Source organism: Mustela lutreola, chromosome 4 (genome assembly GCF_030435805.1).
Source record: "Mustela lutreola isolate mMusLut2 chromosome 4, mMusLut2.pri, whole genome shotgun sequence".
NCBI classification, from domain to species: Eukaryota; Metazoa; Chordata; class Mammalia; order Carnivora; family Mustelidae; genus Mustela; species Mustela lutreola.
In genome coordinates this window covers 179709769-179732655 of record NC_081293.1, presented here as the reverse complement: position 1 = coordinate 179732655, position 22887 = coordinate 179709769, and the positions used below count along the sequence as shown (strand labels likewise).

Sequence of the window (22887 nt, the reverse complement as noted above, 5' to 3'; positions counted from 1 at the left end):
CCTATGTGTTTATTACCTTACAGAGGAAAAGGAACCTTATAGATGTGCTTCAATTAAGACTCTTAAAATTGAAGATTATTCTGGATAACCTGGGTAGGCTCAATATAATCAGAGGGACACAGGAGAGTCAGAGTCAGAGAAAAAGAAGGTGTGACCATAGAAGCAGAGGCTGATATATTCTGAAGATGAAAACAGGGGCCAGACAAACAGCCTCTAGAAGTTGATAAATGGATCCTCTAGGGCCCTCAGAAGGAACTCAGCTCTGATGATGCCTTGATTTTAGCCCAGTGAGACCCATTTCAGATTTCTGACTTCCAGAACTGTAAGATAACAAATTTGTATTGTTTTAAATTTGAGGTAATTTGTTACAGCAGCAATAGGAAACAAATTCAGAGGCAATCATTATTTCATGGAACATTCTGCAAAATTTGCACTCTTGGACTCAAAGTCCCTGTTTACATAGTTGGGTTTGAGGCCCCCAGACCTAGCAGTACTGTTCTTGCCACCTGGCCCCAGCCAGATTTTCACCAACCTTCAGGCCTTTCTCTCCACATCCGTCCATCTGGTCTGATCTCCACCACCCCAAGAATTTTCTTCTATTCACCCACCTCTGGGGCCTAGATCTTTGAGACTAGGGTTATTAGAAACCGAAATCCAGGCAGCAAATTGAAATGAAACGTGAAATACCAATGAGAAACTATTTTTAAAATTGGGGCATTTTCTCTCCCAGCATCAGGCTAAAGAGAAATTAGGCTTGAGAAACTGAGAACCAGAGACACTGAGAAGTGAATCTAGCTGGGAATGATGAACTGCGATGTCAGCTCCTGAACTTTTACTAAAGGCCCTTCAAGGCCTTGGACTTGGGCAGAAATTCCTGACCCTCTTGTTCCAGCCCAGGAAGCTACAGACGATGAGACTTGAGTAAGAGTATAGTTCGGAGGTAAGCAGTCTGGATTTGAATTCTGGTTTCACGGACCACCATTCCTGTTCCCCTATTCTAAGAGGCTCCAGATGAGCCTCTTGCCAGGCGAGCTCCTCCAAGCCGGTGTGAACCGGGGAAGTGCGTCACCCCAACCCCTAACCCAAACGACGCTCCGCGTCACCAAAAGAAAAAGTAAAAAATGCTTTATAAAATGTATCTTGGACACAAAGAAAGCGCGTTTTCCTCTTCTCTCAGAATAAAAGGCCCTTACTTTTAATTTTTTTATTTGTGACGATTTTTTTTCTTTCAGTTGTGTTACTAGCTGGAGCTAAACATTGGCAGGGGCCCCAGGCGGCTGCTGGAAAGGCGCCCTCCCAGGAGCAGAAGGCTCGTTTAGAAGAAACTGGGGCCGGGGAGAAAACTCGCGACTCGGTCTCCCCAGCGCGGTAGGGACTTTTTCGAGTCTTTCTCCGGCCAGGCCAAAGCTCCTAGGCTGAGACCCCCGCCAGCAGAGCACAGCCAGGAGACTTCGGGGAACACAAACAGCAGAGGTGCGTCCGGGAGCCTGCAACCACCCCTTTGCAACCCAGCTCCTCCCCGGCGGGGGGCGGAGGTGCCTGCTCCGGCCGCAGCGGGGGCGGGGACCACCCACAGCGCCGCGCAGCCCCGCCCCGGCCCCGCCCCCGACGCGCCAGCCGGGCCTCCGGGCTAGCCGCCCTCGCACGCTTTTCAGGGCGTGAGCAAGCCCTGCGCCCGCCCGGCTGGGAATTTTTTACTCCGTGAAGTACGGCGGGCAGCGGTACCAGCTCCTTCAGATAAAGATGGAGGAGGGAGCTGAGTGGGTGAAGAGACGGCCTTCTTCCTCCTCGTTCCCCTCCCCGTCCCAGCAGAGACTGCTAGACTCTGATTTCCAGCTGTGTTCTTACCACCCAAAGTTTTGGGTAGACAATTTTAATTCAGTTTCGTTTGGGAAAAAATTAACATCAGGTTTTAGGATAACACTACGCCATTCCCAGGTCGGAACTGGGAACCTTTCGACCTAATTCAGACCAGAGAGGGTGGGGTTGCGGGAAGGGAGTAGTGTCTCTCTGGTCGAGGGAGATGGGGCGAGGGAGATGGGGCGAGGGATGGGGCCCGGGAGGCATTGTGATGTTTAGGGGAGTCTCCAGTCCCCACCTGGAAGGAGGGCCCACCCGCTGCGCCCTTCTACCCCTCCCCTTCTAGTTGCCAGAATGGAAAATTCATGGAGTCCAATTTAGCGCAGGTCAACAAACTTTTATTGCCACTTCTGGCTCCCCCGCCCCAGCAAGATCCCTGCTTCTAACACTGTAGAAATACTGAGCTTTGGTGCAGGGTAATGGGGGCGGGGGCGGGGGGATGTTAATCGTGCCTCCTCAGCGTACTGCCAAGGAAGGTTAAAGAAACCCCACTTGCTGGAGAGGGAGGGCCAGAGGGGAGGAATTCAAGGACACAAATGGCTCAGTCCCACCTCTGCTGGCTGCAGAGTATAAGGACCGTGGTTCCAAACATTTTAAAAAGGGGTGGAGTGGGGGAGAGGGATGAATTTGGCTGCTGTTGTACCCCTTGCCTTTGCTGCCACGTTTCCATGGAAATGAGGGAGGAGCAGGATGTAGTTCACTTTGACTACCTGGGAGGATGGCAGGGCAGCATTTAGTAAACATATCGCCTTCCACTCCTACCCAACACATACAACTGTCCCCAGTCGACCCCCAGCTCACTGCCTGTTCCACTCCCTTCCCTTCTGGAGCTGGTATCATACCAACTGGACTCCAGGTAGGGCTGTTAGCGTCCACTCTCCAGCCAGGTCTTGCTGGCAACAGATGGAATCAGATTATGTCCAGGAGGCTCAGTAGCAGCCCTGGTAGGACCACTGGTTGTAGCACCTCGGTGAAAAGCAACACCTAGGACCCCCAAGACTCTGTGCAACCGATGTTCCCAAACATCTCTGCCCAGACAAAATAAAACAAAAGCAAAAACCATAAACCCAAATGTGTATGGTTAAAAATAATGCAAAATAACTCTAACGATGCCGAGGGCTAGGGTGGAGGAGAAGAGGATGGACAGCCTTCCTAGACTTGAGCCACCCGTGCACTCTGACTTCTGCTGGGCTGGAGCTGGCTTCTCCCCACTGGGCTGTTGCTGGGGAACTGGAATCCAAATCTCCATTTGGTGCCGAGAGCTCTACCCACTGCTATTGGTTGATGACGCTTGCCTGTCGCCATAGTGAGGACATGCAGGATGGATTCTCAGTACCACGGGTCAGCTCGGTGCTGCTGGTTGTACAACTGTAGCTTGATCTGATCTTTGATCTGATTCACAAGGATCTGGGACAGCAGGATTCCTACCAGCTGGAAGAGGCGAGATGGATTGGGCCCTCAGCAATGAGTGGTGTCTTTGTTTTCCCTGAATCAATCTTCCCAGTATGGTTAGCACCATCCCAATCCCCTGCTTCTTAGCAATGTCAGTGATTGACACCCTAGCTGGTCTCCAGGTGCCCTCCCCAAAACAAAGGAGTCTTTGCGGGGCTGTAGGACCCACGAGTCTTACGGGGTAAGTTACCTGGGGGATGGCCAGGCCCAGGGCTACACCACCAAGAAGGAAGAGGTTGCTGTGTATCCAGTTGACCAGTTTGTCAATACAGCCATTGGTATAGATGACGTTACTAGCCTCCAAGTAGTCAAGGGCCTGCATACCTTGGCCACACATGGTGTTGATCACTGCCTGGGGAAAGAGTTGAAAAGCCAAATGGAACTCCCACTCCCAAACTTTTTATTTCAGGCCCTCACCGATGGTCTTCCCACCCTTCCTAAATTCCTAAATTGGTGGGGAATATATGCGAAGGATCCTAACTTGGGAGTTGCTAAATACACACTTCCTTTCCTCTGGGAGATCTGAGTTCAATTCTCCTTGCTTTAGAGACCTGCACCTTCTGAGTCCCTGTGTGGACCACAGGAGGGAAAAGGAAACAGAGCCATTAGATTGGGGTGAAAAGAAACATCTGGCAGCTGTCTTACAAGATTGATTGGTTAAGCTAGGGAATGGGGATTCCCCACAGTGGCTAATCTAGTTGGCAAGTAACTGAAATTGCTGCCCAGGAGGAAATGACGTGGGATGTAGGCTCACCTGGTTCGGGGTAGGCAAGCAACAGGAGTAAGGCACAGAGCAGCGCTCACGGCTGGGGTTGTCTTCTGAACAGTTGAAGTACATGTTCTGGGACCAGTCCCTATAGGAAATCCCTCCACAGCAGCTGAACTGCAACAAAACCCACCACAGAGGTTAAGAATCACCCAGTCCTCAGAGCAGCTGAAAGTCCGTGGCCAGCTTCCATTTATAAATTCAGGTTGTTTTTAAACCTTGAGCCAACATTTCTCAGTGGCCTTTCCCTTTATATGCCTTAGTTGTATATATTGTTTGTTTTTCACATTCAACTAGGAACTTCTTGAGAGCAGTTTCTGCACAGGATAGAGGCTGCAAAAGAGAGTGTCTCAAAAACACTGGCTGAAATAATTAAAGGATTACTGTTAAAAATATTTCTTTGAATACAGAGAAAACAGAAGAGAGTCTTCAATATCACAGGCCCATAATTACTCCTTGAAAGCACGTAGGATCCAAGTAAGTTGCACCAAGGGAAGGGGAACTCAGTACTGATCTCAAAAGCACTTTTATTTAAAATTCAACTTTTGATTCATAGCAGCATGATTCACAATAGCTACACGGTGCAAGTGACCCCAGTGTGCATTAAAAGATGGATGAATTAACAAAATGTGGTAGATACATACAACAGAAGGTTATTCAGCCTTAAAAGAAGAAAACTAACATGTCATACAATATGGATGAAATCTGGAAACATGCTAAGTGAGATAAGCCAGTCACAACAGGACAAAGACTGTACGACTCCACTCATACGAGGTTCCTCGAGTGGTCAAATTGAGACAGAAAAGAGATTGTGGTTGTCGGGAGCTGGGGCAGGGGGAAATGGGGAGCTAGTGGTTAATGGGTAGAGCTTCGTTTGGGGAAGATAAAAAAAGTTCTGGAGAGGGATGTGGTGACGGATGTAAACAATGTGAAGGTCCTTGGTGCCACAGATTTATATATTTAAAAAGGTTAAAATGGTAAATTTTATATTATGTATATTTGGGCACAATTTTAAAAAGTTAACTTTTGAATAGTAATATTTAAAATCTTCCCATTTCCTTATCCCCCCATAAGTAACCACTTAGAATAGTTTCTACATATCCTTGTAGATTCCTTTCATAAATATGAATACATATTCTTTCCTCTCTCTTTTTTTACACACATGGTAGATTATTATATACACTACTGCTCTGTTTTCTTAAATGTACTTTTAAAGCACTCTGCTATGTATGGTTTTTTGCCAAGCCTCCTTCCAGAGTCCATTACCTGGCAGGTAATGAGGAAGCACTTAGGCCTGGAGGGTGAGGTGCGTATTAGGATGGTATTAACTTTTGCCTACAGCCTCTGAGACCACAGCTGACCTCCCCCCATTCCTCACCCATACCTTCTTCTGGCCAAAATCAATGAGGTTCTGTAGATCCAAGTCATCTCGGTAGTGCACAATGGCGTTATTGATGATCTCACTCACTTTCCCTCGTGCCTGCCAGAGACATGAGTAGGGAATCAGAACATGGGACTAATCCCTAACCCTTTTCTCCTGACTCCAATCAGGAATAACAGTAGACAGTGATCATACTTCTTCATTTCAGGCACCCTTGAAATTGGAACCAGGTCCTAGGTTGATGGCCAGTTCCAAAGCCCAACCATCCCTAGGCCCTCAGGTACCAGGAGGCAAGAGAACAAACACAGAACCTGCTGCTCCCAAAGAGCCACATTTTGAGATAATCCAAGATTTATTTACCTCTGAACACTATTACCACAAAATACTTGTTGATGCAAAGCAGAGAATCTAATACATATTTTAGTAAAGTGCTTCTAAAGCTGAGACACTGACCTCTAGTGGACAGAAGAGAATAGCACCTATTTCGACTCCAAACAAATCATTTTAGGATTTTCCTAAGCCAGAAGGACTAGGACATTCTGAATGAACTCAGTGGCTTCCCATTTCGTAGTTTCCACCATGCTTTCTTCCTTCTTCCTCTGCTACTTTTCTTAAAGTTTGTTGTCTATAGTCCAGTACTATCCCTGGCAATCATTTGCCCTTTGAGAAAGGAATTCTTGTACTTAACTAAAAGGACTGTCCCTAAAGAGCAGATCACTTCCAGCTACGGTGAGCACGCTCAAAATCTCATTTACTTTCCCTCTTCTTTCCTTCTGTTTATCCCAATAAGCAATGTTTAGAGGAAATAAAAGATTCTTCATATTGTCTATGGTCTACTTGATAATTGTGTTTTACCCAATAATTTGCCATTAAAGTTTGCAGATTATTTTAACTTTGTGTTCATAGAATTTGTTTTCCTGTTGGCTTCTCAGACTATCAGAGGAAAACACCTTATGATCTGGAAATCCTGCTGAAATATGGTGACTTTAAAGGCCATTCGTTCACCCTTAAGGAGACTCTTTCAAAGGCTGATGCCTCTCAGGGGACAGAGCACTGTGGTTAATTAATCAGGCTAAGCAGGCAGGAACCTTCTCTTCCTCCCTCTGGTTCACACCTGAGGAGGCCCCTTGACCCCCAACATTACCTTGTCTGAGAAGACGAAGCCCAGGACCCCTGCAGCCAGCTGTAGCAGGAACACGATGGTGAGGCAGAGGGAGAACTATGGGGAGCAGGCAGGAAAAGGAGACAGCTGATTACCATGCTGAGCTCCAGCCCCTCCCCCAGGGCCCTGGGGAGTACTGGATACTGGGGGGGCTATGGGGCACTTCTCCCAGATGCCCCATGCATGATAAGGCCTCTGCCTCCACCGTGCCGTCTTAAGGGTGGCCATCCTGTGCTGGGTCATCTGGGCTGAGCTCTGTAGTGGGGAGCAGACAGTACAGGCCTTTGGAGAGGGGGACAGAGAAAACTGAAGGGCTGTAGGAATGGCATCAGGAGCCTGGGAGGCATAGGGAGGAGGCCAGGGTCTTTATGGTGGGGCCCCTGATCACTCACTGTCTGTAGGAGGCAGATATTCTCACGAAGGGATCCAATGCAGCCGCAGAAGGTGAGCAGGAACATGAGAACGCCCACCACGATCAGCAGGATGGCAGGGTCCACTGCCAGGCAGGCCAAGGCTGCTTCTGGGGGAGGGGTCGTCTCTCAGTCTGAGCCTGGGGCTGGCTGAGAGTAATACCCAGGGACAAGGTAGGGGTGTCCCCCAAAACTGTTCTCCTCTGCTGGGGGAATCTCTAGTAGGGTTAGATGACGGTTATAGGGAGGCAGTACTCCCCTCCCAGTGGGGAGAATAAAAAGGACCTAGACGGGTTTGTGACATTTCATTTGAGCAACTAACAAAGTGAGAGCCTTTATTCCCAAGATTAAGAGAGGAGGAACCACTTCTGCTCCAGAAAAGAATTAGAATGGCATTAGGCTCCCAGTTTTGCAGATTCCGTTTCCCGGAGACTTCGTGCAGTAGAACAGGAATGGAGGTTGAGTTACTTCGGGACAGAGGGAGGGAGGGGCTGAGGCCTCAGATTACTCCCAGTTCCCAGAGGCCTACCTCCTTTCCTTGACACTTCCCAAGCCTACCATGCAGGCACATCCTGGAAGATTTCGTGGGAGCTCAGGAAATCCTGGTGAACCGGCATGGCTGGCCTGCTGCCTTGGAGTAGGGAGTTAAGATTGGGCTAGAAGGCAGCTTACATGGGAAAGCATATTAAAGGGCCAGGGCTGAAGGAGGCAGAGGAGGAAGGGTTTTGGCGAGAATCATGGGGAGTTAGAGGGGCCTATAGCTCACCTGCATGCTTCATCAACCGAGCATAAACTCCCACAGCCACCATGACCATGGAAATCACCTGTGGACACAGGGAAGGAGGCAGACCCTGAGATTTTGGAAACCAGAGAGCCCCTCGTAAATTACCTTAAGGAAGAACAGGATGAAGATGACTTTCCTAGGAGCCAGAGATGAGCATCTCTTTCCCCCCAAGAGATACAATTGAGAGCATCTGTCTGCTTTTTCTCCAAGAAAAGCTTTTACCATGATAATCTCATTTGATCCCCACAACACAGTTATCTTGTGGGGCAGCTCTTTTCCCCATTTTACAGATGAGGAAATGAAGGCAATTCAAGGTTATTAACAGTGGGTAAGAATGTGGGCTTTGGAGCCAGTGAAACCTGGGCCTCTGATAAATCTCTAAGCTTCGGTTTTTTTGTCTGAAGATGGGATTTTTAAAACAACTACATCTCATAAAACTACTATGAAATTAGATAATGCATGGAAAGCATTTAACACAATGCCTGACAATAAATATTATCTATCATTACTTGTCCAGGGTCACAAGTTTTGAATTTGAATTCAACTACATCAAAGGGAAGGGTTTTTGAAAAATTTTTATTTATTTATTTGAAAGAGAGAGTGCATGCGTGCGTGTAAGAAAGAGCATAAGAGGGGGAGGAGCGGAAAGAGAGGGAAAAGCAGGCTCTGGGGTCATGACCTGAGCCAAAGGCAGATGCCTAACTGAATGAGCCACCTGGGCACCCCCCATGGGCAGCTGTTAAAGCTGAAACAGGCCTGAGTAGATGTAAACTCCCAGGTCTCTAACTCTCTTGGGGGTCAAAATGGTGTCAAATGCAAGAAAGCAAGTGCATCTCAATGTGAACGGATGCATGTACGAATGCATGTGTGTAAAATACCAAATTGCCTTGGCAAAGGAGGCTTTGTCTTTGTAAACCTGGATCCCAGCGTGGAGCAAGAGTTTAGACGCTTCAAACTTCCCGGCTCCTCCCTGAGAGAGCAAACCCCTCAGAAACTACCAGCAATCCCCAAAGAGGCCTTTCCTGCCCCCACTCCCACCCACCCGCCAGGCCTCCAGGAGTGCAGGGCAGCCCAGGGTGTACATCTCTTGGCCACTCTTTCTTTGTGTCCAGTCCCCAGACTGGTGCTAAGCAGCCGCTGGCTGTAACCATGGCAATAGCTGGGACCAAGCTCTGGCTGGAGGGAGTTCTCAGCAGCAGGGACTTGACCAACTCAGTGGGGAAGGAGATGGCTAGCTAGACTCCACTGTCCTACAAGACAGAGACCAGCTGGAAAGAGCCATCTTGGGGCTTTGGTGGGAGAAGGGAATAGGTCCCCTAGAGAGGTAACAGGGTCAGAGTAGCCCCTCAGCAGAAAGCTATTTTTCCTTTGTGGCCTCTGCCTTCAGGTGCACTTAGCAGTAAATGGAAACCCTTATCTAAAACCATCTTTCCGGACTCTTCTCTGGCTAGATACACAGCTTTGACCCCCTCAATCATTTGACACTGCCTTGGACTCAGGACTAGATGTGTTTGTTATCTGCTGGCCCTTATGCTCTTTGTACGGGAGAGAGGGAGCTGCTGACAGAGCTGGGAGTGGGGATGGGGGTGCCGGCTGGCTTGCTGTCCCCCAGCAAGTGGAGCAAGGAGCAAGGCGGAGTGGGTGGGGGGTGAGGAAACACACGGCAGAGGTCCCAGCCACCCCAAGGCCTGCAGGCACAGCCCTTTGCCAGAGTGACTGAGCATCTCGGCCTGCCCTTTAAAACTCCTCACAGCCAATTAATGGTTCTGAATATTCTTTTACTGAATCACTGAAAGATATGTATCTGCTCTTTATTTCTCCTTTTTTTCCCCAGGCTCCTCACTGTTTTGCAACATGTTAAGTTTCCATCAGGATGTGTAACTTTCCACAGAGATGGTCTCTGATTAAATCCTAACACAGCTAAAACAAGAAAGAGTAAAGAGATGCCACAGAACACAATAACTTAGTTCCATGTGGAGCCTGTAATTACAGCAGTCGCTCTGTCTTTATCTGTGGTAGGTAGACTAGTTCCCCCCCCCCCCCCCCCCGCCCAAAAGATGTCCTGTCCTAATTCCTGGAACCTGTGAATAAGTCTCCTTCCACGGCCACAGGGGCTTTGCAAATGTGATGAAGGGTCTTGAGACGGGGAGATTATCCTGGAGGGCCTTAGAAGAGGGAGGCAAGAAGGTTCGAGTCAGAGAAGGAGATCGGCATGACAGTGGAAACAGAGGTTGGAGTGGTGTGGTGCCAGGAGCCAAGGAAGATGGACAGCTTCTGAAAGCAGAGAAAGGCAGGAAATAGGTTCTCTGGAGCCTCCAGAAGGGATCAGCCCTGCTAATACCTTGATCTTACCCAGTGAGACCCATCTTGGAATTCTGACCCTCAGAACGTAAGAAAATTAATTTGTGTCCTAGTAAGCTATGAAGCTTGTTGTAAGTTGTTACAGTTCCAAGAAGAAACTAACACACTGTCCAAATTCCGTTCCTCAGCAGCTATGCACAAGGTACTCCGAGGACCGCAGAGATGAGTAAGATACGGTCCCTGCCCTTAAGGACACCTGTATGTTATACGGGAGAGGAACAAGAACATCCAGAGCCTATCCTTTCCAAGCTTGGTGTCATTAGAATGGGAGGGAGGACAGGGAGAGAAGAACTTGAAACTGCTGATGCCTCGGCTGTACCCCAAACCACCTACTTCAGAATCTCTGACATTGGAACCCAGGCAATGCTACTTCTGAATGCGTTCCAGGTGATTCCAATGTGTGGCCAAGTTTGAGCACCACAAGCCTAAAGCACACTCAGCCAGGGATCTAGAGCGGCAGGTGCAGGTTACATTAAAATCTAGATGAAGACTTTAATATCATTAATATTTAATACAATTGCTAATGACACTGCTTACCTGGAGCTCACTAGCTAACGCTAAAATGCGGCATTTTTTATCACTGATCTGCGTCTTCATCCTGGAGTCACAGCTTGCCCTTTCACACCATTCCTGCCCACATGTCCCACCCTGAATTCCTCAAAGCCACTGCCATCCCAAAATTAACACCACTGCCGTTAATAGCACGGCGCTTTAGAGTTGAATAGAACCTTAGAAATGAGCTCAGCCACTCACCTCTTTTTATAGATGAGGCCCAAAGAGCACAACTGCCTGACCAAGGGCACATGGGTGCAGAGGAAACATCTGGACTAAACCCAGTCTCCAGTCTCAGTCTGGAGCTCTTTCCACCGCGTCAGGCTTTGCCACAAAATACTTATAACACCCCGCAATATCGCCAATGACCTCCTTTCATGATGAGGATGAAGATAAAGACACTTCTTAGAACGGCTTTTCATATTCTGGCGAGAATGAAGCCTCACTGGAAATTTTTAAAAGCCAGACACAGTTTTTAAAATAGCTGAGTCTAGCAAAAGGCATGTTCCCGAAGATTGTCAATCAAATTATATAAAATAACTTGCATGCACCAATGCCTTTATCCTTATAGAAAGTGAGTAATCACCTTATAATGAAAATAGCCATCTCCTGGGCTCCTGGAAAATGGTTCAATCTACGACTGGAGTAGGAGATATACAAGATAGGCCTGGAGTATGTGTCTCATTCATGGTGCCAGAAAGTAAGGAAATGCTCAAAAACAAACACACACACACGCCCTGCATTGACGTGGGTATGCCAAAGGGACATCGAAATGAGGAAGTAAGAAATTATTACCCCAAACATAAAATACCCATGAGACCATATGGATAAAAAGGACTTAAAATTTTTTTTTTAAAAGGACTTAAATAAATAAGCGAGGGAGAAAAGACAAATTTCCCATGCAGAAGAATTCCAAATAATTTATGTGTAGATGCTGCACTCTGGTATAGACGCTGCACTCTCGAGGGCGGGGAGCTCAACTCCCCACTCCCCTGTATGAGCTGCCCCCTTGGTTACTCCTTTCCAAAGAGTACAGGATGGAAGAGGGAGGAAAAGACTAACTTGGCGGGTAGAGACACCTGGCAAACACTGCCTCAGCTGGGTGAGTAAGGTCAACACCAGCAGAAGTAAATCACAGGTATGTGATATGATGTGATGAAAATGACACTCCACTCCTGTGGTTTTCCTCCTGAAAACACATAACCCCAATATAACCATGAGAAAAACACCAGGCAAATTCCAACACAGGGACATTCTACAAAATAACTGACCAGTACGCCTCCAAACTGTCAAAGTCATCAAAACCGAGGAAATTCTTTTCTTTCTTTCTTTTCTTCATTTTGGACGGGGGAGGGGCAGAGAGACAATCTCATGAACAGAGCAAGCCCAACGCAGGGCTCCATCCCACAACCCTGAGATCACAACCTGAGCTGAAATCAAGCAGCCGACACTTAACTAAGCCACCCAGGCAGCCCCAAAACCAAGGAAATTCTGAGAAACTGTCACAGCCAACAGAAACCTAAGGAGGGGCGCCTGGGTGGCTCAGTGGGTTAAGCCACTGCTTTCGGCTCAGGTCATGATCTCAGGGTTCTGGGATCGAGTCCCGCATTGGTATCCTGGATAGCCTCCTGGAACACAAAATGGGTGTTACCTGAAAACTGAGATCTGAGGGGCGCCTGGGTGGCTCAGTGGGTTAAGCCTCTGCCTTTGGCTCAGGTCATGATCTCAGGGTCCTGGGATCAAGCCCAGCATTGGGCTCTCTGCTTGACAGGGACCCTGCTTCCCCGTCTCTCTGCCTGCCTCTCTGCCTGCTTGTGATCTCTGTCAAATAAATAAATAAAATCTTAAAAAAAAGAACCAACCCTGAGATCTGAATAAAGCACGGACCTCAGTGATAAAGACAATACCATTAATTATCATGAATGTGTACTCATGCACGCATGTTATCATACTCACGTCCGGTATCAAGAGAAATTGGATGTAGTGTATATGGGAACTCTCTGTATCATCTTCTCAATCTTTCTGTAAAACTAAATCGGTTCTAAAAATGAAATCTAGGGACGCCTGTGTGGCTCAGTTGGTTAAGCATCTGCCTTCGGCTCAGGTCATGATCCCAGCGTCCTGGGATCGAGTCCCACATGGGGCTTCTTGCTCAGCAGGGAGCCTGCTTCTCCCTCTGCCTCTGCCTGCCACTCTGTCTGCCTGTGCTCGCTCTCTCTCTGACAAATAAATAAATAAAATCTTTTAAAAAATGTAATCTATTTAAATACAGCCACTCCCAATTTGTTAGGTGCTAACTGGTTAGTAAATCCACATTTTTTAATATCAGATTTTCCTAAACTGGGATTTACTTGCAAGCAATTTCACAAACCTTAATCAGGAGGGGTTTGTCCTTATACCAAAGGGTAAGGCAATGGATCTTAAAACTGTTCAGAGGTAAGAGCACCACGAATCTACAATCTCTATTTGTATAACCTGTACAATTTTGAAATACTAAATTCTTTCCTGAAACTTTAATATGCTATCACTCTTATCTAATTTACAGTCCATATTTACCTTTCCCCAACTCTCCCAATAATGTCCTTTATAGCTGCTTTTTTTTTCTTTTTTTTCTGATCCAGGATCCCATAAAAAAATCGTGAATTTAGTGATCTTTAGCGATCAAGTCTCCTTTGGCCTGGAAGAGTTTTGCAGTTTTCTTTTCTTTTCTTTGTTTTTGGTCTCAAGACACTAACTTAAAAAATTGTGGTAAGGGACACGTGGGTGGATCAGTTGGTTAAGCGTCTGCCTTCAGCTCAGGTCATGATCTCAGGGTCCTGGGAATGAGCCTCACATTGGTCTCCCTCCTCAGTGGGGAGTCTGCTTCTCCCTCTGTCCTTCCCCCTGCTCATGCTTTCTCTCTCTCCCTCTCTGTCAAATAAATAAAATCTTTAAAAATAAATTAAAATAAATAAAAAACTGTGGTAAAATATACATATCAAAAAATTAACCATTTTACAGTTCAGCAGCCTTAAGAACATTCATGTTGCTGTGTGAACATCCCTGCTATCATGTTTTAGGATTTTTTCATCACCCCAAATAGAAACCTTTAACCCATGAAACGGTCACTCCCCCATTCCCTCCATACCTCCAACCCTGACAACCATAAGTCAGCTTTCTATTCCTATGGTTCTGTCTATTCTGCATATTGCCTATAAATACGGCTCTTTGTGTCCGGTTTCTTTCACTGAGTATAATGTTTTCAAGGTTCACCCATGCTGTGGCGTGTATCAGTACTTCATGCCTTTTTATGGCCCAATAATATTTCATTGTATGGATATAACCCAATTTGTTTATCCATTCATCCACGGATGGACATTTGAATTGTTCCCACCTTTTGGCTACTATAAATAGTACTGCTGTGAACATTGGTATATAAGTTTTTGCTTGAATACCTATTTTCTTTTTTTTTAATTGTTTTAAGGATTTTATTTATTTATTTTACAGAGAGAGAGCACAAGCAGGGGGAGCAGCAGAAGGTGAGTGAGAAGCAGACTCTCCTTCTGAGCAGGGAGCCAGATACAGGACCCAATCCCAGGAACCCAGGATCATGACCTGAGTGGAAGGCAGACACCCAACCAACTGAGTCACCTAGGTGCACCTGAATACCTTTTTTTTTTTTTTTTTAAGATTTTATTTATTTATTTGACAGAGAGATCACAAGTAGGCAGAGAGGCAGGCAGAGAGAAAGGGGGAAGCAGGCTCCCCGCTCAGCAGACAGCCTGATACGGGACTCGATCCAAGGACCCTGAGACCATGACCTGAGCCGAAGGCAGAGACTTAACCCACTGAGCCAGCCAGGCACCTCTGAATATGAATTTTCAACTCTCTTGGATATATACCCAGGAGCAGAACTGCCAGGTCATATGGTAACTCTATGTTTAATTTTTTGAGGAGTGACTGGGCTCTTTTTCCCTAGTGGCTGCATGATTTCACATTCTCACTAGCAAAGCACCAGGGTTCCAATTTCGCCATGTCCTTGTCAAAACTTGTTCTGACATATTTTTGACAATGACTATTTTTTTTTTTTTTTTTTGGGGGGAGTTCATGATGCCCAATGTGGGGCTGGAGCTCACGACCCCAAGATCAAGAGTTGCATGTTCTACCGACTGAGCCAGCCAGGTCCCCCAACACTGGCATTTTTTATAAGCCCAGGCCAGTTGTTTTGCAGAATATCCCTCAGTTTGAGTTTATCTGATTGTTTTCTCACAATTAGATTCACGTGACACTTTTTTTTTTCAGGTGACACATTTTTGACAGAAATCTTACACAGGTAATGTGTCATTCTCAATGTGTCAGGTGAGGAAGAACAATGTATTAATTTCTATTGTAGAAATAAGGAACAATTTACTAAGCAATGACAAGGCTGTTAAGCATATGTCTCTAGATTTCATAAAGCAACAAGACAGGCGCTACTCTAAATAGTTTCCCGGCTTTCCATAACATTTGGTTGCTCCTTGTCCTCTTCCCTTTGTCTTCTGCTAGCTCTTGCTGGCAGATAAGCAGCCACAGATACTACTGTTCATGGGAGAAAATAGAAAATGGAGAAAATCCTCTCCATTATTTGTCTTTGGTTCTTGCAAACTGCAGAAAGACAACCATGATTTGGTGATACAAGAAAAGCCCTATTCTAGCCCCTGGAACACTCACAGCTTCAGGGATATTATAATGCACGAAGGGAAGAAAGGTTATAGGGTGCCAAGATGAAACTCTGAATAAGAGTTCCCCTGGCTGGATGCCTGGGTGGCTCAGTGGGTTGAGCCTCTGCCTTCGGCTAGGGTCATGATCTCAGGGTCCTGGGATCGAGTCCCACAACAGGCTCTCTGCTCGGCGGGGAGCCTGCTTCCTCCTCTCTCTCTGCCTGCCTCTCTGCCTACTTGTGATTTCTCTCTCTGTGTGTCAAATAAATAAAAATCTTAAAAAAAAAAAAAAAAAAGTTCTCCTGGCTTTCATACCCAAATGCTAATAATTACAGGCAAATTAGCTCTTAGAGTCCACTTGGATTGTACCTTAAGACCAAAGGGATATGACAAGCCCTGACAAGTGACGGAAGGCCCTTAGAGACACAGTGTGGTCTCTGTTCCCATGATAGATAGGAAATGTCTCTGTGAACTATAAAATATATAAAGGCATCATTCATTATCACCTCTCTCTGGCTAACAGTAGAAATATGAGCAAAGGGGGTTTGAGGCTAAAGGAAGTCAGGCCCAAGTTTAGCTAGCCCTCACCTAGACTCAAAACTCAGCTATTTACGACTTATCAGAAAAAGCACTCATCCTAGCTCTCTAAGCTCATCCTTAACGGGTGAGCTCTAGGAGCTCTTTCTAGCAACAGCAATAGCTATCCTTTCTTGAGTGCTAAGGGTCAGGCACTGGGCTAGAACCTTTATATCAAATCTTTCCTTGAATCCTGACCACAGTCCCAAGAGGGTGTTAGCATCTTCATTTTACAGAACTGATGTTGGGAGAATTCAAGTAACTCTCCCCAGCTCCCTTAGGGAGTGAGCAGCTAAAAAGGTCTTTCTGTCCCCAGAGCCGGAGCCGTGTGACCTGGGTCCCATGGCTGCCTTCCTCTCCCTGACTCATGGCAAATCCAGGGCATGTGCATTCCCCTGGGGCATCATATGAGGTGGGAAGAAGCTGCTTGCAGTCCTCCTGGGGGAGCAGCTGGTAATCTCCAAACTGGGTGGGGCTCCAGCCAGGGGGAGAGTCAGAGAGCACCAAGAGGTAATGGGGCCAGCAGGGCCCAGAGGAAAGTCCCCGGAACAGCACCTTGAAGGGGGAGACATGGCATCACCATGCAGGGCCCACCAGCCCGAGAGAAAGCTCTGGCCATGTCTGTCTCCACGTTCTAGAGTCCAGTCCACATCTAGTGGGGGCATCTGTCTCAAAGTCCTCTCCTCTTCTTGGAATTTCTTCCCCTTTTCTTTTGAAGGTGATAGAGGGGGACAGCTGGGGATAGAGTGGGAACCAAAACCTTGCTCTTACCCAGAGGGACATGAGGAAGGAGGGGTCTGGACCTCTGGTTTTTCAGTCCTCTCTGTCCTTATTTCTGGATAAGCCTGCTCAACCTAAAGCAGGGCCTCCTCTCTCCCTACCCAGGCTCTGCATGCCCCGTCCTCATGTGGCCATCCCAGCACCATTGTTCCTGGGTTTCTCAGGTGGCAACCATCTGTTTGAAACCAGCTCTTAGCCTTCTCCCTCTGGATTGGATACCCTACTGGAGTGGGGGAATCCACAGAGCTCGTTCCTTTCCAATGTCTGGAGCCAACCGTTCAGCTTCTCTTTAGCCATGGCTGATCTTGGTTTCCCAAGGTTATACACGAGAGACAGAAGTCCATAAGGGCTCATGGGAGTATAAACACTCAAAACTATGGTCCTGGAGGTCCCAGCCTGACCAGAGTCTGCTATCAAGACTCTGAGAGGTGTTACATGTTTTCTTTTATTCTTTTAAAGGCTTCTTGAAGTTTATGATTTTCTACTGGGTACAAGGCAAACAGAGCTGTTGAGATAAGAAAGCATATGAGTGACTTGACAGCATAGGATATGCTTCTTGTCTTCATTTTTTTTTTTTAAGATTTTATTTATTTATTTGACAGAGAGAAATTACAAGTACACTGAGAGGCAGGCAGAGAGAGAGAGAGAGAAGGAAGCAGGCTCCCTGCTGAGCAGAGAGCCCGATGTGGGACTCGATCCCAGGACCCTGAGATCATGACCTGAGCCGAAGGCAGTGGCTTAACCCACTGAGCCACCCAGGCGCCCGCTTCTTGTCTTCATTTTTAATGTTTTATTTTGTTTTTTAATTAAAAGAACGTGACTATATCACTTATTACAACCTGCCTGGTCTACAGGGAAAGGAGGAGACTTGAGGTAGCAGGGGATGGCCTGCCTTCTAAGGTACTTAGGTATGCGTGTGCACACGCCCGTACACTGAGGGTTATGCTGGGTGGTAGAAAGGGCCTCTGCCACTAGGAAGGGTTTTTGCCAGGCTCAATGCTGGTCATTTCCTTATGGCTCCTGAGCCGGATGGCCACAGATGGTGCTGCGGGTGGTCTGGGGCATTCTCACTGCCCTTGGGGACTCTAGTAGTTCTGGAGGGGAGAAAGAGTTTCTTTCCTTCTTTCTTTCTTTTTTTTTTAAAAAAGATTTTATTTATTTATTTATTTGACAGACACAAGTAGGCAGAGAGGCAGGCAGAGAGAGAGGAGGAAGCAGGCTCCCTGCCGAGGAGAGAGCCCGATGCGGGGCTTGATCCTAGGACCCTAGGATCATGACCTGAGCCAAAGGCATAGGCTTTAACCCACTGAGCCACCCAGGTGCCCCGGGGAGAGTGAGTTTCTTCAAGAAGATTCCTAACTAGAGGCCTGGATCGGTCTAGGAAAGATCAGGACAGGTGTCCATGTGCGTTACAGTGGGAGTGAAAAAATCTGGGTGTTGTAGGTAGTAATTAAGCACAACCCCGAGGGAGATGCTGAGGAGTATGGCTGACCTGGCTTGAGGGAGTGGTGCTAGGCCACAGGACCCAGTGCAGAGAGGAGAACACAGTTGGATCCCTCTCCCCCACCAAGGCTGCTCAAGGACTTCCGGTGATACTGCATCTTGAGAGATTAGTGTCGGTAAAAGAGGGCAGAGGGGCATCACACCCTCACCTGGCATGGGCTGCTCCATCATTTGCCATTCAATAAACATTCAGTAAATACCCACCCTGCCGAACTCAGATGGGCCCTAAGAAGCAAGAAGTGAATAAGGCAGCATACCCTACCTCGGGGGCCTGAAGTCTGGAAGAGGAGACAAAAATAAACACATCATTGCAGCAGAGGTAGGGGATGAGGCAACTGAGGTATACAGAAGGTGCCATGGGAGCCCTGAGGCATGGCCACCAAGGAAGTCTGGGCTGAGTCACAGGGACTGGAGGTCTGAGTGCAGCCTGATTTGAAACCACCGCAACTGTGGCCCTGGGTGGAAAAAGGACCAGCAAGGAGGGAGAGGCTTGCTACGGGCAGCATTGATAATGTCCCCACCAGTGTGTGCCCGAGGCTGATAAGGCATGTACCATGGCACTGGTCTTGCCTCAGCACAGAGCTGTCCAGCACAGGGAGGGGAGGAAAGTCTGCCACTTCTTAACTGAAAGATTATAATACAACTTTTGGGATCTTGGGGCAACTACTCTGGGTCATGGGTTCCCGACAATCAGTCATCCAGCAGCATGATTCTGGGGAGAAAACCTAGGCAAAAGGAGAAATGAGATTTGAAACATGAACAGGAGGAATGGGTCCTGCTCCCAAAGATGCCGGTAGCCTTCTGAGTCAGACTAAAATGACCCAAGGGTTGGGGCTGTTAGAGCCGCAGCAGGGATAGCCAGTGTCATACCAGCACTGAGTGTGACCCCAGACAATACTGGCTACCTTCCCAGTGTGTTCCAGCATACACACACCCATCCACAGCTCCTCCAGGGGCTGGCCAGAACAGGCACTCTGCCTGTAAAGGGAGAGGGCCAACATGGGAACCTCCTAGGCAGAAGAGGGGAATTTGATTAGGATGGCGAGAACCTACAAAGAAGAAAGCACAGGAACCAGTCCCTGAAGGGTGGTAGGAAGAAAGAGGACTGCTGAGCTGGGGAAGCAGCCCTTCATCTCCAGCTGCATTTGTGTGGAATGTAGTTCTGTGTCTCTGGGCCTGGGGGAGAGGTAACACTCAGTCACACCCCAAAAAGTACTGATTTCTGGGAAGGTCAATGTCCCAGGGACACTGGGACACAGAAAGATGCATCCTTAGATCCAGCCCCAGGTCCTGAAGAAAGAAAACAGTTCCCCAAAGTGATGCATTCATCTTTAAATAGTTCACAGAGGCAGAAAATTTTTCTCCTTTCGAGCAGAAAGATTAAGGACAGAGAGACAGATATATTGGCTTAGGGTCACACAGTAAGTTGATGCCAGAAAGGAACTGGGCCTCTTGTCCTTCACTGTGCTATTTCTAGAGCTTCTGACTTTTTATGAGTCTAAAGTGGGTCCAAGAAGGGGCTCTTCTCTAATTTGGGGAGGTGCCAGCTTGGTTAGCCAGGTCCTGTGACCCTGAATGAATCATTTTTACCAAGGTAAATGGGTCTATGGAGCCACACTCTTTCCCTGACTGCAAACTCCCAAAGTCATTTGTCTGGTAAAAGGGGGGGGGTGGTGGTGGTGGAGAATAGGGTGGGGGAATCTAAGAAAATGACCATGAACGCAAATGTAACAGATGTACCCAGCTGTTGTCGCTGGGGAACACAGATAAGGGTGAAGTGCCAAGGGCTCCAAAGAAGAAGCGGTCTCGGCTGACAGAGAAACTCAGAATGAGGAACTGAGGTCCCTGGGATGCTAATGCTGGCTCTGAGGATGGTATGTCATCCCCAAAAATGGCATGTTCCTGGCCTGGAACATTCAGTGAGCATGGAGGAGGGCTCACTGGGACTTGCCCTTAGGCAGGGAGTTTCCCTAGAACATCCCCCAGCCCCGGCAGAGCAGTGGTGAGTTTTCGTCTGTTCTTCCCTAACCTCCAGCTGAGGCAGACCCTAGAGCACGGGAAGTTGGGTTAACTAGGAATAATACTAAAGCCCCAGCTACAACAGCAGTCATCTGGGCCCCGGACTTCCCCTAGAGGCACTGTACTTCAGTAGAAAAACCACCAGATCAAACTTATTAACCAGCTGTCAGAGGTTGGATAATTAACATCTCTGTGTTTTAGTTTTCTCATATATAAAATGTGGGTGCTGGACAGGATATCTTCTAGATTTTTTTTCCCCAGTTCTAAAACTGAGAATTTGTTAGGAACTCAAACTTCATTTTTTTCCCAAGTACAATGGCTGAGCTCGTACCACCACCCTCTGGGGTTCCTCTCATTTGTCCCAACAGGCTAGCACTTATGTACTTTGTGTCTGTTCTTCAAACCACGGCCCCTGTGAACCTTTCCAGCAACTGGCTTAGATGCCTGGTCTGCTCCCTCTCCTAGGAAACATATTTTAGACTCAAGCTTTCTCCCTCCTGCAAGTCTGAACTTTCGGTCTCAGGCTGAAATGGGCAGGGATAATGGGCACCTACAGCAGCTGCTCTGGCATGGCTGGAGCTGGAAGAGAAACGGGGATGGGAGAAGGACCTCTCTATGTTCTCCAACCCAGAGGAGCTCAGGAACTCTATAGACATGAAACAGAATTGAGCTAGCATTTCATGATCTGCTCCAGCTGGATTCCCGTCTCCAGCAGAGTGTTTCTGCCATACCTGATCATACTGGGTTTGATTTTATGGAGGAGGGAACTAGGGCCTACAGAGATGAACGTCAAGTCAACAACTACAGGTTGGAGACGAGAATCCAGATGGGCCCAGTCCAATATTTTTTCCACTTTTCCACGTTAATCGTAAGATTCTGAAAGGACTGCTGGCCTTTCAGCCCAACACAGGGTCCAGTTAAAAGAAGCTGAAGACTGTCAGGCTCCAGAGATTGGAGTCTGGTCCTGAGAAAGGTGGGGCAAAGTTTGGGACAGTGCTGGGAAAGACATCCACATCTGGAGGCCATTCCTGCCCCTTCTCAACCTTTGGGAAGAGGGGGGCACCAGAGGCCTCCAAAAGGAAAAGATAAAGCCCTTTAACCTATCTGAGGTAAGGGGGAGGGAAGGTCTGGGTTTTCCCCACTTCCTCTTTTTTCTTTTGCTGCTCAGCCTCCCAGCCCCCAGGCCTGAAAGTCCCCCAAACATGAAGGTACCATTGGATCTGCTTTGAGCCAACAGGAAAACCCGCTTCTCCTGCGCAAATCCATTATTTTGGCCTGTCACAGATCCTCATCAAATGACCAGAGGATACCCCTTAAGTCTTTACTGAATCTCTTGCATTATCCTCCCCCTCTCCCCACCCCCAACATCCCCTCCCGACGCGGTGCCAGTATGGTGTCCCTCCCCAGGATAAATTACCCCAAAGTGTCATCAGCCCAGAAAACTAAGCAGTGGCGTTTACGACGCTCGCCTTTAACCTGGCATCCCGGGACGACCCTCCTCGACCGTGGACAGCCCACTGCACCCTCGAGGGGTGCCCTGCAGCCCAGGTGCCCCCAAGACCCCCACGACTCACCCAGAAGAGCATGTTGAAGAAGAAGAGCAGGTATTTCACCAGCGGGCTGACGAAGGTGAACTCCTCCCCATAGCCGGCCGGCGCCCCGGGTCTCCGGGCCATGGTCCCGCCGCCGTCCCCCCGGGGGCCTATCTCCCCGCGGCGGCCGGCCCACCTGCGCGCCCTGCGCCCCGGGGCATGAGCCGCGCCACCGCGGGAGCCTGGGAGGCGGGGGAGCTGCGCCGCGGTGGGAAATGCCCGAGCCGTGCGTCCGGGAGGAGCGCCGCCGCCGGGAGTCGCGGGAGCGGCGGCGGGCAGCGTGAGCAGCGGAGACTCCGCGGCGGCGGGAGGACCAGCCTGGCCCGCCCGGCTCCCAGGAAACCGAGCCCGCCTTTGGCCGCCCATTGGCGCGGCCGCCGAAGACTGACTTCTCATTGGTCGGTCGCTGATGTCACTAAGCGTCCCGCCGTCCCTCTCCTCCGAAAGGCGGGGGAGACACCTGTTCTGTGAGGGACAACTTGTTAAAGGGTCAGTGGTTTTGCCGCCTCCCCCGAGAAGGGAAGCATCCAGGCAGCAGCTGCTCAAGGGAAAGGGGATGAGATGGAATGCACACTGCATTACACACCCATGCCCTCTACCCTGTTGCTGTATACACCTGCAAACACACATGCCTTAAAATCAACAAGTACGTACGTCGTGTGTTCAGCAATGCGCCCAAAGCTGTGGGAATACAAAAGAACAGAGAGAATCCCCGGGGAGATGACAATAAAATCAAGGAAACAAACTAACCTACATGTAACAACTAGAAGATATTCAAGAGTAACGGCAATCCGGTTTAGAAACTATATATTTTAAATGCTTATTTCAGAAGATCTGGAACCCACTAGTGGAAATTTGGAAGCATCACCAGCAATCCTGCCATCTCGGTTCATTACGGTTTCAACCCCCCCTCCCCTTCCTATTTCTGTAAAATCTTAGTCTATGGACAGACATTGTTCTTAACATGTTGATCTGACACAAACAGGTTGAGTGCAGTGTAGGTAGTGGGC

At 48.1% G+C, this 22887-nt stretch overlaps 1 protein-coding gene across 2 annotated transcripts; it reads right to left on the bottom strand.

Moving 5' to 3' along the window:
• Positions 1–1839: 1839 nt before the first annotated feature.
• Positions 1840–22215, bottom strand: TSPAN33 (tetraspanin 33). 2 transcript variants are annotated; one of them, XM_059171821.1, is made up of 8 exons: positions 21860–22215; positions 7798–7855; positions 7014–7138; positions 6604–6678; positions 5463–5558; positions 4067–4195; positions 3503–3664; positions 1840–3291 (listed from the first exon to the last, which is right to left on the bottom strand). In XM_059171821.1, exons 1-8 carry the CDS (start codon positions 21959–21961, stop codon positions 3190–3192), a joined length of 849 nt encoding a protein of 282 aa, XP_059027804.1. In that variant the 5' UTR covers positions 21962–22215; the 3' UTR covers positions 1840–3189. The 2 variants fall into 2 exon arrangements, with proteins under 2 accessions (XP_059027804.1, XP_059027803.1); XM_059171820.1 differs by having other exon boundaries at positions 7014–7141; positions 21860–22214.
• Between the last annotated feature and the right edge of the window lie 672 nt (positions 22216–22887).